The sequence below is a fragment of the Mus musculus genome, chromosome 4 (assembly GCF_000001635.26).
Source record: "Mus musculus strain C57BL/6J chromosome 4, GRCm38.p6 C57BL/6J".
In the NCBI taxonomy this organism is placed as follows: domain Eukaryota; kingdom Metazoa; phylum Chordata; class Mammalia; order Rodentia; family Muridae; genus Mus; species Mus musculus.
In genome coordinates this window covers 40,184,277-40,199,340 of record NC_000070.6, presented here as the reverse complement: position 1 = coordinate 40,199,340, position 15,064 = coordinate 40,184,277, and the positions used below count along the sequence as shown (strand labels likewise).

The 15,064-nt window shown below is 46.9% G+C and overlaps 1 protein-coding gene across 1 annotated transcript in view; it reads right to left on the bottom strand.

The window, feature by feature from the left end:
• Nucleotides 1-331: 331 nt before the first annotated feature.
• Aco1 (aconitase 1) overlaps nucleotides 332-15,064 on the bottom strand; it is a 55,745-nt gene continuing 41,012 nt past the window's right edge. Inside the window, exons 14-21 of the mRNA NM_007386.2 lie at nucleotides 14,284-14,440; nucleotides 12,901-13,025; nucleotides 11,071-11,175; nucleotides 9,855-9,997; nucleotides 8,457-8,604; nucleotides 5,480-5,602; nucleotides 2,911-3,096; nucleotides 332-1,787 (exon numbers count right to left, since the gene is read on the bottom strand). Of these exons, the coding sequence (NP_031412.2) occupies nucleotides 1,674-1,787; nucleotides 2,911-3,096; nucleotides 5,480-5,602; nucleotides 8,457-8,604; nucleotides 9,855-9,997; nucleotides 11,071-11,175; nucleotides 12,901-13,025; nucleotides 14,284-14,440 (1,101 nt within the window). The 3' untranslated portion in view covers nucleotides 332-1,673. The remainder of the gene's footprint in view (nucleotides 1,788-2,910; nucleotides 3,097-5,479; nucleotides 5,603-8,456; nucleotides 8,605-9,854; nucleotides 9,998-11,070; nucleotides 11,176-12,900; nucleotides 13,026-14,283; nucleotides 14,441-15,064) is intronic.

Genomic DNA, 15,064 nt, shown 5'->3' with positions numbered 1-15,064 from the left:
ACGGGGGCGGAGAGGACGTCATAGCTAAGGAGGCAGTGAAGGGTCAGCTATGAAATGAATGGAGAAAATAGTACAAGCCATACGTGAAAACATGGAAGAACGTGGGATTTCATTCAGGAGGAAGAAGCAGTACAGCACAGAGATTGCTGTTGAAATCTATACATCCTATATTCTTCGAAAAATATATTCTTGGAAGTATTCTCACCACAAGAAGTAAGAATGTGAGGCTCAATTCAGCCACTCCATGATGTTTACATAGTAAAAAATCATGTACGAAGTAAATACAATTTTTACTTTTTAGTTAAAAAAAAAAAGAGAGAGACACAGTCTAGCGGTGGTGGCGCACACCTTTAATCCAGCACTTGGGAGGCAGAGGCAGGTGGATTTCTGAGTTCAAGGCCAGCCTGGCTGACAGAGTGAGTTCCAGGACAGCCAGGGCTATACAGAGAAACCCTGTCTCGAAAAAAACCAAACAACAACAGCAACAACAACATCAACAACAAAAAAGAAGAAAGAAAGAAAGAAAAAAAGAAAAAGAAAAGAAGGAAAGAAAAGATAAAACGTTAAGAGAGACAAAGCAACCCCTCCCCCAGCGGAATGTTTACTCCATCACAGGCACTGGGTGGTCTGGACAAGGCTCAGGGTTTGGGTCACTCACAGCTCAGTTCTCAGTTCTGGTTCTTACTCAGGCATTTTGCTACAGCAGCCTGAGCAGAATAAGGCACACCCTAAAATAATTCCAGTTATGAAGATCAGTGAAGAGATTTTAGGGCACCAAGAAGTTGCGATATGCTCTTTGCTGCTGCTGTGACCAAGACAGAAGGTGCTTTCTTGTCCTTTGCGCTGACACTAGCTGCTCACACGCTGGCTCCACAGTGTTCCCTCTGTGCCCGCAGCTCAGACGCAGGGGTACAAACAGCAGACTCGAAGGACTCGAAGGACTTCCGGGGCTCTCAGTGTCGCGACATTCCCCCGACAGAACTCAACTCCAAAGCCAACACGTTTTCATGAAAATATATTTAATCTTATTCAAATTAGAAATCCCGTATCTCTCCCCAGTTATTTTCAAACAAAGGACCCCTGTCAACAATCGTTGAAAATGGTAAGAGGCAATCTCATGTTGATTGAAAGGTAGATAATCAAACACTTTTGACGGGTGACCTATCTACAAGGACTTGTTCACTTCAAAGGAAGGGATCCCATCGCTGCTATGAATCTGAAGTGTGAAGAAGGTCTATGCTATGTCAGTTAACACTGGTGTAATACACGGAGGACTGGGCTCTCCAGGGAAGGGTGTCACCGAGCAGAGACAAACACAGAACAACAGAAAGGGTAGGAGCCACTTCTGAGAATACTGGCTAGTGCTGAGCTCAAGATTAGTCAGAGGGAAAAAAATCAATGTCCGTGACTTTAAAGAGAAGCGAGTTCTCTTTGGTACTACGGACCTTCCCGTGATTCTAGAATCCAGATTACAGAAAGGGATAAAAAGATGAACAAATCACAAAACTAGAGACTCCTGGCTCTGTGCCTCCAGGAATGGCAGTGCCCACTTGCTCATCCTGCCAGCACCCTCATCAGAAGTAGATGTGGCTGCTCTGCCAGGCCTCCACCAGTGGGGGCCTGGTTCCTCATTGGGTCTAGCACCAAGTGCGGGTCTCCTGAGAGGTCAGCACCTACTGGGCCATCTTTCGGATCATGTAGTTCAGGATGCCTCCATTGTGGAAGTACGTGAGCTCCACATCAGTGTCGAACCTCATCACGGCCTGGAAGGTCTTCCCAGTGTCCAGCTGCAAGAGCAAAGAGGCAGAGCGCTGCTGAAGGCGGGGCTGAACCGAGACTCCCACCTCAGGGAGACTCCGCCTGGCTTGGCTGCCCACTGGCCTCAGTTGGGGCGTGGTATATGCCCACAGTGCCAGCAGCGGATGGAACCAGTGGTCTCTGCACCCAACAAGAACCCTGGGAATTTATGTGCCCACCAGAGGTTGAGGAGCATTGCAGAATTAATGACACAGGTGTAGCACATGAGAACAAAGTGTCCTCTCAGGGCAGCAGCTATGAGTGACACTGTGACGCTTTGCCCTAAGTCTTTTCTGGACATGCTCTGGGCAGCAGAGGTCTCTGGGGTTGTTCCTTAAGCAGCTGATCCAGCTGCTTGCCTTGGGTCATCCTGGGACCTCAGCAGCTGTCTCTGCAGTGTCAAATCCCCTTGGGACTTTGGCAGAGGGCACTTTACTCTCGCCTCTCCTGACGATGTGTCATTACCTCGACATGGGTTACTTTTCTGTTGCTGTGAGAAAACACCATGACCAAAGCAACTTATGGTTCTCAGACTCCATCATGGTGGGAGCCACAGCTGCAGGAGGAAGATGAGCACTCGAGGGAACTGCAACTGTAAGTCTCCGAACTCTCCAACTCGGCCCCCAGTAACACACTTCCTTCCCCAGCATGGCGTACAACCTAAACCTCCTGGAGGCACGAGCGAGCACTGCTTACTGAGAGTTCAGATGCAGGAAGAGACTGTGGGGACGTTTCTCGTTTAAAGCAAAACCATGGGGCTAACTAAGTGAAGCCTGGGCCTGGGACGAGGGTCATGGAGGGCGTACATACAGAATTTGTTGATGACAATTTCATTAAAAAAGAAAAATTTTAGATAACAGGAAAGCATCACCTCTGAACTTGCATCACTAATCTTTGGGCTGAGAGAGACGGAGAGAATGGGGCTGGCTGGGGATGGGCGTTCAGAATGAATTGATAAATGATGCTAACCAGCAGATATTATCCTACGAAGGACCACGAGGCTTCACATCGGATGTCGTCTGGAGTTAACTCCCCTCCACCCCACTAATTTCTTCTGTCAACTGATGACAAACAACAGGCCTTGCCGGTTGTGCCAGCAGAAGCCCTGCGTACCTTGATCTGCACCGTCATGCGAGGCTTGAGGTCTTCAGGGATGTTGATAGTGTATCTTTCCCGACCTGTGAGTCCCAGAGAGTCTGCAGTTTCACCAGGGAGATACTCAAGGGGGATCACCCCCATGCCAACCAAGTTGCTGCGGTGAATGCGCTCATAGCTCTCTGCCAGGACAGCTTTGATTCCCTGACGAACCAAGAGAGATGTTTAGACACAGCTCCAACTTTTCTTTAAGAGGTACACAGACACTTTGCAAGACGCTTCTTTGGAAATTCTCACAGCTAGATTACAGACCTGTTGGTCCTTCATCTCAAATGCCATCCTCTGGTTAGAGATAGCTGAGTGGTGAGTCGTCTCCGACTGCCTATCGTACACCAGCATTTTGTAAACACCTCCTTGAATTCTTTCCTGCCCTCCAGTAGCCTCGAGATCCAGCCGATGCTATTACAGCTACCTTTCACTGAGGGAGTCTCAGTGGTGGGATGCAGTATTGGAACCCATGAGGTCTGACCATGCATTGAACCACTTTGAGACACAAGAGCCCTTTAGAATACGTATCTCAAAAAAATTATATATACATGTGTGTGTGTATATATATATATATATATATATATATATATATATATATATATATATATATATATATATATATATATATAATTTTCCTTTCTTTGGGTTTTATTTTATTGTGGGCACACATCAGCAGACACCAAGGGTTTAATCAGATCTGACATGCAGAATGTACTACTAATTAAACGATTAGCATGCATAGCTTTCCCACCTGCTAGTTCAGGATCAAACTGCACTCAACAGTGTTGCTATGCAGCTTCCTATAAAGGGCCTTTTATTGTTAGTGTGCAACTGGCAACATACAGCAGTGACCAATACAGCAGAGAACTGTGGTAACTACGCTTTCCTGTCAGTTATCAATCCTTAGATACAGCCTCAAATCTATTGCACCAGAACCTTGCAGGGGTGTGAGTGTGTGTGTGTGTGTGTGTGTGTGTGTGTGTGTGTGTGTGAGATATTACATTTAAGTTTGAAGAACCTGATTGTAAAGTAGTAGGTATTGAAGCTGTTGCATGTTAGAATCACCAGGGGAGGTTTTAAAAATCCCAATGTCTAAGCCTTTATTAAATGAAGTGTATTCTTTAAAGAGAACATTTAACACAAGAAACATTGGCAGAATATAAAATGTGCACACCCTTTGGCTGGTGCGGTTGCTCAGTGGGTAAAGGCACCAGCCATCATGCCTAAGGTCCCACAAGGCTAGAGTCAACTCCTGCAAGCTATCTTTGCTCCGACTTGTAGCTGTGTGGGCACTTGTGTGTATGCACCTGCATATGTATGAGCATGAGTGAACATACTAAATCCATGCAATTTACAATGAAAGCACCCACCCTTGCTTTACCCAGCTCCTCACTGCTGAGGACTACAGCACAGCCTGCAGCTTGCTCCTTACACTCACTGAGGACTACAACCTTAATACATCTCGGGGCTCCGAGCTCTGAGACTACATGTTGGAACATGGTCCAGGAATGGAGTCATGTGAGGATAATTCTGAGTGCTTTATGAGAAAACTCCAAGAAGCAACACAAGGGTCTTGTGACCTCAGTTTCTTCAGAACAGGGAACTGCTCTTGGAATGTGTTTCCGTGCCTGCCCAGGTATAGTGGATTGGAGTAAGTTTATTTTCAATTACTCATTATTGCTTGCTGTCATTATTCTATTAAATTATTATTCTATAATCCTATTATTATTATTATTATTTTGAGACAGGGTTTCTCTGTATAGCCCTGGCTGTCCTGGAACTCACTTTTGTAGACTAGGCTGGCCTTGAACTCAGAAATCCACCTGCCTCGCCTCCCAAGTCCTGGAATTAAAGGTGTGTGCCACCACTGCCTGGCTCCTATTAAATGTTTAAATTATCCTTTATATACTTCTATGGAAAACATGTTTTTGCCACGTGCATCTTGTCCTTGTGATTGTATACAGCTTGAAGTCATGTGACCTTAACTCTCACGGTATAAATTATTTGAGGTTCTAAATAAAGTTGGCTTCTGCCCCATTTATGGGCTCTATTCTCCCAGGTCCTCTAGAATGGTGACAATTATGAAAGCCATGCTATTTACACACATATGTATATATGTATATATGTGTGTGTATGTATGTGTGTGTGTGTATATATATATATATATATATATATATATATATATATATACACACATATATATATATGAATGAAATATATATATGAAAGATAGCTGCTTATACATTTCTGAATGTGTCAGCCACCACAGGCTTTCCTCCAAAGTTGTGGACAGATACCTTCAGAGCTGATGCTGTCAGGCCCAAGCCCAGCTGACCTACCTGAGCCAGTTCTCCCTATGGACCATTGCCCTTTGGGTGGAAGAGGTCTAGATCCACAGAGAAGCAGGCTGGGTGGATATCACAAGCTGCTCTTTCATAATGTCTTGGGAGCAAAGCCATAGCATCTATTCCCAAGCGCCCTCCGGGCTCCAGCCCCAGTTCTGAGTGGCCCCACAAGGAAGCTTCTGCTCCATACGTACCAGCAGGAAAGGGCCTTTGGCTGCCCAGTCTCGGGAGCTGCCTGAACCGTATTCTTTCCCAGCCAGAACAATCAGGGGAAGTCCAGCCTGCTGGTACCGCTCAGCAGCGTCGAATACATCAAGCTGAGAAGAGGAAAGGGAGGTTTTATAGATGGACAAAAGGCAAGAGTGGGCACACAGACCCCCCGAGGACACCCGTGGCAGTACAGGGTCCAAAGTGCCTCGAGGACAGCTAAGTCAGCAACAACTAAAGACCAGGGCATGTGAGGGTCTAAGTCCCCAGGGCACACCAGCTACTCATTTTTACCAACATGAACCTTACTTCTGCCTGAACTGTAACTGCTCTCCAATATTATAAATTCAAATCCTAGGGCATCGGAGGGAAAAAAGGGAACTACATACGGTTTTTGTTTCTTTCTCTTCTACTGACTAAACCGTTTGCAACTAAAAGAAAAATCCCATAAAGCCTCAGTTTTAGTCCGGTACTAGGGGTGCAGCAATGATCAGTTCTGAAAGGTAGGGAAATGTAAGATGGTACTGAAAGGACAACATAAAGACCAGGGAGCAAGGTCATAAAACCTCCTCTCCAGGAACAGCCTGGGAATAACCACAAAAATGGGAACTATCTTATCTCAGGATGGGCCATCTCGGCTGGGCAGCCCTATCTCATCCTGGGGCACGACTTTCCTGACATAGGAATGCAGACCACCTGTGACTTCCCCTAGCACCCACCAACGAAATTTTAGACTACCCAATCCTAGAGAGTTGCCCTGGTTCCCTATAAGAAGCCTGAGCCCCTTTGTCTGAGGTTGCCATTTCAAAGAGTGGTTGATCCCTGCGTGCTGGATGCTTCCGAAGAATAAAGGCTCTGTCTTTGCATACTCTCTGAGTCTGGGGTCTTCCTTCTCTGATTTTTGGAGTCTTACAGTATATTTATAAATCATATGTCAAATGCAAAGTCTTCTTGCCCTTCACGGTGCAGGCCAGGGCGGAGGCGGCAGAAGCATGCATGGACGCAGCAGGTCAGGAAGGGTCAGCTAAGTTAGCAAGTGAGAAACGTCTTCCACAAACTAATGTGCTTCTTGCAGGATAGTCTGCTGAGCTGAGAATTCCCTCGATATCTGATGGCATCTCTGGTGACTGGGAATTTATAAATTATTTGTTTATAGCTAAGTGGATCAGAAAGTAAAGTCCTTTAAAAAGGAGTCAACTGAAAGGGGCTCAAGGCAAGCCTTTGGTTAAATCCTAAAGCAGGCTTTTTCACGTGTTAAAATCCTGTGCATGGCTGGGGCTGTGCTTAATTCCATTTGTCATCACCTGAACCCTGAGTTAGCCAGAACTCATGAATATAGAAATGCTACATACACAACCTGTTGAGGTTTGGCCTGTTGCTATGTTAATGCTAAACTCTGTACCCAAAGGTCTAGGGCCAGGAGTTCACATTCACAAGCTTTTGCTGTGCAAAACTTGTTCCTTAATTTAAAACTACTGGTTAAATAAAATTGGCTACTGGAGGGATCAGGGGTAGGTGGGTTTTGAGTTACCTGGCTGGGGGTGAAGAATCAAGGGGAGGAAGCTGCCGTGAGGGCAGATGGAGCATGAGCACAGCCAGGAGAAACAGTAAGTGTCTGGGCACATCACTGGGGAGGCAGCCAGGCCAGCAGTTAGAAAAGTAGATTAGCAGTTATCCCCCAAGTAATTGTCAAAGCCAAATAATGTAACCATAGTGCGAGTCTCATTTATTTCTAAGTCAGCGGGATAAACTTAAACTGGTTCTACTGCAACAACAGGAAGTGTCTTTCTCTGCACAGGAAATAGCAGGATCAGAAGGAGACCACCTACCCGCCACATTCCAGAGATTACTAGCCTGGTGAACTAACAGCATGGAAGTTTGTGTCTTAAAAAAGCTTTGTGAGACTGCAGCTCAGAATCCCACAGGGAAGCAGCTTATGTTACCTGCAGGCTGGCGTTCCTTCCAGATTTTCTCATTTCTCTCTCTCTCTCTCTCTCTCTCTCTCTCTCTCTCTCTCTCTCTCTCTCTCTCTCTCTCTCTTCCTCCCTCCCTCCCTCCCTCCCTCCCTCCCTCCCTCTTCCCCTCCCTCCCTCCCTGTGTTCTGCTTTCTTCTCACCTGCCTGTTATACTGTTTAGGACTGTTGAGCTAGGTAATTTTTATATCGACTTGACACCAGCTAGAATCCTTTTTGAGTTGTTGTTGGGTTATTGTATGAAAATATATATATTTTCAGTAAAAGAAAAGTATAAAGAAAAAGAGGAGGAGGAGGAAGAGGCAGCGGCAGCAGCAGCGGGCAGGTCATCTCCAAGGAGGGTAGGCAATTATCAGGCAGGTCCATAACAGACCTTGGAGACCTGCAGATGTGGGACCATCCTGGATCTTACAGATCACCCCACACTGTTTTAAGCCTCAAAGCCACGTAAGGCTGGTGTTATTTCTAGATCACAGATTTATAAAAAGGCCTACAGAGGTAAATAAATGATACTGGGCTTTCGCCTCAGGTGGCTCTGAGTTCAGGGTTTCCCACCCCATACACCCACACCTACAAATAAACAACTCCACGTATACACCAGCTTCAAAAAGCTCCTTCGGGGCTGGGCAAACCTCAAAGGGCCCCCCATGGCCCTTCCTTCTGCTGCGGATGCAATGGAAAAGAACAATAGCCCTCTTGATAAATATCCTAAATAATCTGGAATTTATACCTCAAGTACTTTAAACACAGATGAAATTTTGCTCAGAGATATTTTTTTTTTAAAGCTCAACTTCCAGGAAATGAGTCTTAGTTGAACTCTGGTGTCCATCCACTAACCAACAGGAGATTGTAATGTCTACCGTGATAAATGGGACACATATGGACACCCAGCAAGAGGAACAGTAGGAAGTCAGGCAGGCTGTGAAGATAAGGAAGGCCACCATGAAGAAGAGGCGTCAGAGCCTGACAGACACTGGTTTCTGATACTCACGGTTTCTCCTGAGGGGAGATGGACAGTCTGAGGTGCCTGCTTGTTCAGAAACTTGTTCAGCAAGCGAATGTTGGCAAATGTCCCCCGGGCCATGATGGCGTCGTTACCCCGGCGGGAGCCATAGGAGTTGAACTCTCGTGGTGTTAGGCTAATAAAAGATGTAGCACGTGAGTGAAGAGTGAACTTAGCTTACACATGGACCAAAAAGAAAAAGCCATAAACCCAGGCACGTCACTGAATCTGCCAGACACTGCTCTGCACGCAGGTTGTTCTCAAAGCCTTAACTGGGTCAGGCAGGCAGGAGCAGAGTAGAGCAGGAATCCATACTCCCTGGGATCAACTCAAGAGGATCTGGATCTCCTCTTAACTCAGCGGGAAGCTCACACAGCTACACCTAAGTGAAAACTGAATTAAAAGCAATAGGGAGGCCAGCAGGATGGATCAGAGAATGGAGGGCAACGGGATATGCTCCACTGACTACACGTGGGCCTGAATTTGCCCTGAATAATCAGGGCCTACAGGCCAAGGGAAGCAGTGAATTCACTCACGGCAGGGCCAGAGATCTTATGCCGGAGGATCGATGACGGCAACTTTGTGATGCCAAGAATAGCATGTTTCAGCCAACACACAGAGCAGCCAGGTTACTGGCCTGTGCCTTCCGTACTGGCTGGTGGTCAGTGTAACACGATTTAATAGTTACGTCTCTATCTGGAGGCTAGAGAAGCTTCTGTGGGTCTCAGGAGTAGGCGGGCAGGCCTCAGAACCTCGGAACTCCTGTCCCCAATGTTGTGGGCTTGTGCACTGCAGGGAGTGGGTACTCGCTTGTGTTCACTGCCCTAAAGAGCTCCAATGTCAAGAGAATCCCCTCCAGTTCCCAGAGAAAAAAGCGCCTTACTCCTCAAATTTGCTCTGAGCCCCCTCTCCAAGGGAACTGATTCAGAAGAGAGGGACAGAAATCAGGAAATTGTTTGCTTCCCACATGGCAATTAGACTCGGGAACCCCCAAATTCATTATCTGTACTGAGCAGAGAGAGAATGGTGTGGGGACGACTGTACGCCTGTCTGAGGGGAGGAAGGGGTGAGTGAGCTGCACACTGGAGGCAGTCCTGGCACACTGTCAACAGGACATGGCAATGAATTCCAGGTTGTAACACTGCTGGGCCTCAGCAGGCTCTGCCCAGGCTTCAGGCTTGAGAAGGCTGAGCCTAAGGCTTACAGTTGCTTAGGAAGCTATCCCTCCTGGTCACTGTGACTCACAGGGAAACCAACTGGCTTTCGAGTACCAGTGCTTAGCAAAGAAAGACAACAGTCTGATCTCAACGTCACCACAGGAAGAGAGAAATGCCAGCTTCATTTTTTCCCTCTGCCTTCAGCCCTTCCGGCATCACCCGCACTCACCCTCTGTTCGTCAAGTAGCGAGCCGCAGGGCTGTTTCTTGCAATATTGCCGGCGGGAGAGATATGGTCCGTTGTTACTGAATCTCCTAAATTCAGTAGCACATAGGCATCCACTATGGACTTGGGTGGCTGGAGATCTAAAGTCTATTGAAGAACGCACAAATCAACATTTGCCCAGGTTTCCCAGATAGGTCACCAAGTGAACCAGACTGGGGGTTCTACACCAATGCACAGAAAGGTCTCAATCACTGGCTCATAGCGACGGTGTTTACAATTCAAAGTGAGGTGAACTGAAAGTATTCGCTTCTGAAGAGTGGACAGAAGGTGACATTGGCACCAGCCAATGAACGAAGCTGCAAGGACATCCTTCCTGCTTCTCCATAATTCTTCAGATGACAAGGACAACTGGGCTGACTCTTCCCTCCCCCGCCCCACTGTCCCATAGCAACCTGTTATGGAGTGTAAGAGTTAAATACATATGGCAACCCCTGAGGATTCTCCCGGACCAGTCCTGAAGACCATAGCTGGTCCTCTCCTAGGTGGTGTCTTCTCACCAGGCTGTCTCTGCACAGTCATACAGAACTTCTGACCAGAGAAACAGTGCCTGCAGCCGAGCCTCCTCCAACGCACTGAGCATTATCGGGTTGAGTATGCAAAGGTTTTACTGTAATGAGCAGCCAGCACAAGGCTGTGGGCTAAGACTGTACAAGAAAAAAAACATCTTTAAGAGCTTATGTTTAAAAGGAAAAAGCCAGGGGCTGGAGAGATGGCTCAGAGGTCAGGAGCACTGGACACTCCTCAGTTTCTAGCATCTACATGATGGCTCACAACTGCCTTTAACTCTAGGTACAGGGGATCCAACGCCCTCTTGTCACCGTCCTGGGCATCACACACATGTGGTACATAGACATACATGCAAGCAAAACAGTCATACGTGTTAAAAAACGAATGTTAGGCCAGCGAGAGGGCGTGAGGTAGAGGCTGTTGCCAACACTGACCCCAAGGACCTGAGTCTGATACTGGAACCTACTGTGCACGGAGAGAACTCACTCAGTAAGCTGCTTCTGACCTCCACGTGCATGGTACACCTGTGCCCAAGCTCACATACAAGCATCACAGACATGCATGCGCATGTGCACGCACGCACACACACACACACACACGAACAAGCACAATTTAAAATACACAGCATCTACAAATATAATAAAGATTCATACCAAGCTTTCAAAGAATGGTGGCGACTTAATGTAAGTAGATTTGGGATTCCACGCATACAGCTTCTCTGACGGGGCTGCTAAGGCATTCCAGCTTTTGTTTACAGTCTGAAAAAAATGTGAAAAGAAAGGGGGTAAAGATTCAGTCACATTCCAGTCCAGGAAAAATCTGCTAGGTACATAAAAACTTTCGAAAGCAGTCTACTAAAATCCACTTTGATTCTAAGCAGATACACAAAGTGGCTCCTTTGTCTTGCTAAGTGACAGGAATCCTGTCCAGTCCTGCCCTGGTAGAAAGGCCCTTTGCCCTCCCCAGGGACTCACTTGCAGGTGACCTTTCCTGTGGAGACACTGGCTACTCTCGGTTTCTCTGATGGTAACTGTCTACCATGATGGAACTAAAGAAGCCATGTAGTGGTGCTGAGGGAAGCTGCCACTTACGAACCACTTCGAGACTGGGGACCTCGGTCCAAAGCCCAGGGAGGTTCTCAGTAGATGGTGTCAGCCCAGATGGGTGATGTTTACTTAGAGCTTGGGAAGGCCAAGGCTCCCAGTGGCTCTGCACCCACAGACACCAAATGCTTTCATTTTAATTTGTTAAGTGTTACCTATTTTTATTTCCAATATATGTGTCTATATTTTATTTTTTAATGATTTCATGTACATGTACATCCTGTCCCCTCCAATTCTCACTAACATCATTCCTTCTTCTCACCTCCTCTCTCCTGCGTTCATGCCTTTTTCTTCTGACCTGCTCAGTTTAATTAGCACTGCTTGTATGAAGAGCACGGGGTGGGTGATTTGCTGGAGCCTGGATACCTTCTCATCAGCTACACTTCTGAAGAAATGACTCCTGTTCTCCAAGCCACCGCTCATCAGGGAGGGATGGGGCCTCGTGAGTCCCACCCCCATCCATGATGGAACCAACAGATAGCAGATATGTTTTCTTAAAATACGGGGCTTCCAGGTTACATGGACACTAGATAGCAAATGACAGCAACTGTGTATCTAAGTTGGCTTGAATTTTCTTCATAGATCCTTAACTTGATCTTTGTCGATGGCTGACAAAGCCCCCTGACGCTATTTCCCAGTGAGTAGCTTGTGGAGGGAACAATGAGAGGATTCCATGCCTACTACCCCATCTTAGAATCTTATTCTCATTTCAAACCATCACCCTGGCCAGAAGACGTTGGCCATCAGGGACGAGCATTACCGAGGCTCTTTTCCCACTCATTTTCTTCTGTTTTATTTATTTATTCATTTAGTTACTTTGAGACAGGGTCTCACTTCGTAGATCCAGGCTGTCCTGGGGCTCACTCTATTGATCAGGCCAGTCTCCAATGCCCAGTGATACACTCGCCTCTGCCTTCTGGGTGCTGTGCTGGGATTAAAGGCATGAGCTGCCATGCCCAACTTTTCTCCTATTTTAAAATGTACAATGTCCCCCCCCCACCCCCATTTCAACAAGTTGGCACATTCTGATTTTTTTATTTTTTTAATATTCAAATGATTCTTTGAGAGGCACATTCAATCAACTCACTCCACTCCAGTGACAAAAGATAGGGGCCATCGTGGTCCTCAACACAGGGACATGCCAGGATGTCTGAAAAAAAGTGGAGCTATAGCAGACCTAAAGACTGCTATTGAGGCCTGTGCCATTCCTTGAAACTGATCTGTGCATCCTGGGTGAAGAATAACCAAGAACACACTTCCAGTCAAAGAAAGCAAGAGATATTTCTCTCTATAGCTTATGCTCCTATTAGCCTTGAGGTCTGCAGAGATAACCCAAAATAAATGCTTTCCTGTGCGCGCATGTGCCATGGTGAGTCTCACCTCTATTTTCTGATAGACCTCCTTAAACATCCCGGGGATGACATGCTGCCTTTCCACCGCCTGGATCTCATCTCGCGTGGGCCAGATGTCCTTCAGAAACACTTGCCGGCCCTGTGCGTTCACTCCTGAGGAAGACATGTTGCTGATGAGAAAATCTCTAACACCCATTTTCATTATCACACAGCATATGCTCTCTTATTTACAGACACTTACATACAGCTGGGCCTCTAACTTGTAGGCGCCGAACTTGTTAATTCAATCAACTACAGACTGAAAGCAGAAAACAAAGAGTGTCTGCACTGAACTTGTACGTCTCCCCTCTCGTTCTTCCCTACACGACATCTATACAGCGTTGACAGAGTCATAGCTGTCATGAGTGGCTTAGAGGTGGTCTGTGACTAATATGAAATACGTTCTCGTTCGCTATTAGGCACTTGAGTTCTGGCAGATTTCAATATCCTCAGAGGTTCCTGAAGCCAATGCTCTATGGACACTGAGGAAGGCCTACAATACTGTTCTTAACTGGGAACTCAGACCCAACAGCACACACATTGTGCCTGACTGAAGGCCGTGTCAATGTCAGGCACACCACTGGTTTCTTGTGTGTAGAACACTGGATGCCAGTTCAAGATTATGCTCCAGGCTATCTAAAGTGAAAGCAACGTCACTGACTATGAAAAGGACATTTGCTTACAGATAAAAGAGCCGAGACAAGAGGGCAGAGTGATGCTGTGTCTGGCTGTGGCACACTGACGATGTGTACTGGGTGAGTCAGATTGCCACCCCCCCCAAGCTCACGTCTCCCTGACAACACTGGGAATATTGATTTACTCAATCTTAGTGAGCAGGGATAATTGAAAACGTAGAATCCAAAGCCATGGAGGGTCAACTGTAGCTGGAGTTTGATTTTTCAAATGGGAATCTAAGGGATGCCTGCCACATTGAATCTCCAAAGGGTGGAGTGAGGATACAGAGAGAGCAAAAACCCAGGGCAAAGCAGCACTTGGGACTGTGAGACTCTGAAACACCTGGAGTGTGCGCATACAGGGTGCGCAGTAACGGGAAGCCTGCCTCAGGAGGCCAGAGGAGGCAAGCCAAAGATCACTGAAGAATCCAGAATGACAAATTGCTAATATGTTTGGGCTTTACGTTCTTTTTGCAATCAACCACCCCTATCAGAGTCTTGTTTCTTCTTTTGTCTTTTGGCTGTACCCAGAAGAACAGTGAAGAGACCTCTTTGTCTCATCTCTACAGAGTCTTTGCCTCCTTTTGCTTTCTGAGTCCTAGGATTAAAGATGCATGCCAGAACGCTCCTAACAGCAGCAACTTCCTTCCAGTCTATTTTTCAATTCGCTAGAGAGTCACAACCCCCCCAAATCTTACCCAAAGGCTCTTTCTCGAAGTCAATCCTGACGGTGCCTGCAATCGCATATGCTATTACCAGAGGGGGGGATGCTAAGTAGTTGGCTCGTGTGTTAGGATGGACTCGGCCTTCAAAATTCCTATTCCCAGACAGAACGCCAACAGCTACGAGGTCTCCCTGTGTGAGGCAAGAGAACTATTAGTTCACAAGGAAGGCACTGCCTAGGCTTCTGTCAGGTCAGCACTCACATCATGTGGACAAAGACGTCAGCCACCCTTCCCTCAGGTCTGCTACCGGGAGGAGGGCATGGAGGGGTATACCAAAGGGAAAGAGATGTTCCAGGTCACATGCAGGGAGCAGTGGACAGTCATTTCTGTTCTTCAGAAAATACCAGATGGGTCAGCATATGATGTAATTTTTACTGCAGGAGTCTACGACCAGGTTAGACTACCAAGAAAGGTCAAAGGGTGACAGCTGAAGGAAGCCACAGTGACGGGTCCAACAGTGCTTTTCAGCAGGGCTGTGGATCTGTGGGGCCAGAAGCCAAACCAAGCGAGGCAGTTTATATAAGGGGGTGTGTATGATCTGGAACCAAGCTTCAAATGACCACTAACAAACACGTTTAGAGCTCCTTGTCATCCAAGCCAGCATGGTCTGAGCCCTCGCCTGTGTGTCAGGCACTGTGCTAAGCACTTCACTGTTATTAACATCATTCTCAGTGCAGGGACCCTCAAGACACTCCAAGACCAAGTTCTCAGAACAAAGTACATTTATTTGCCCCAGAGGGTCACAGGGCAGGGA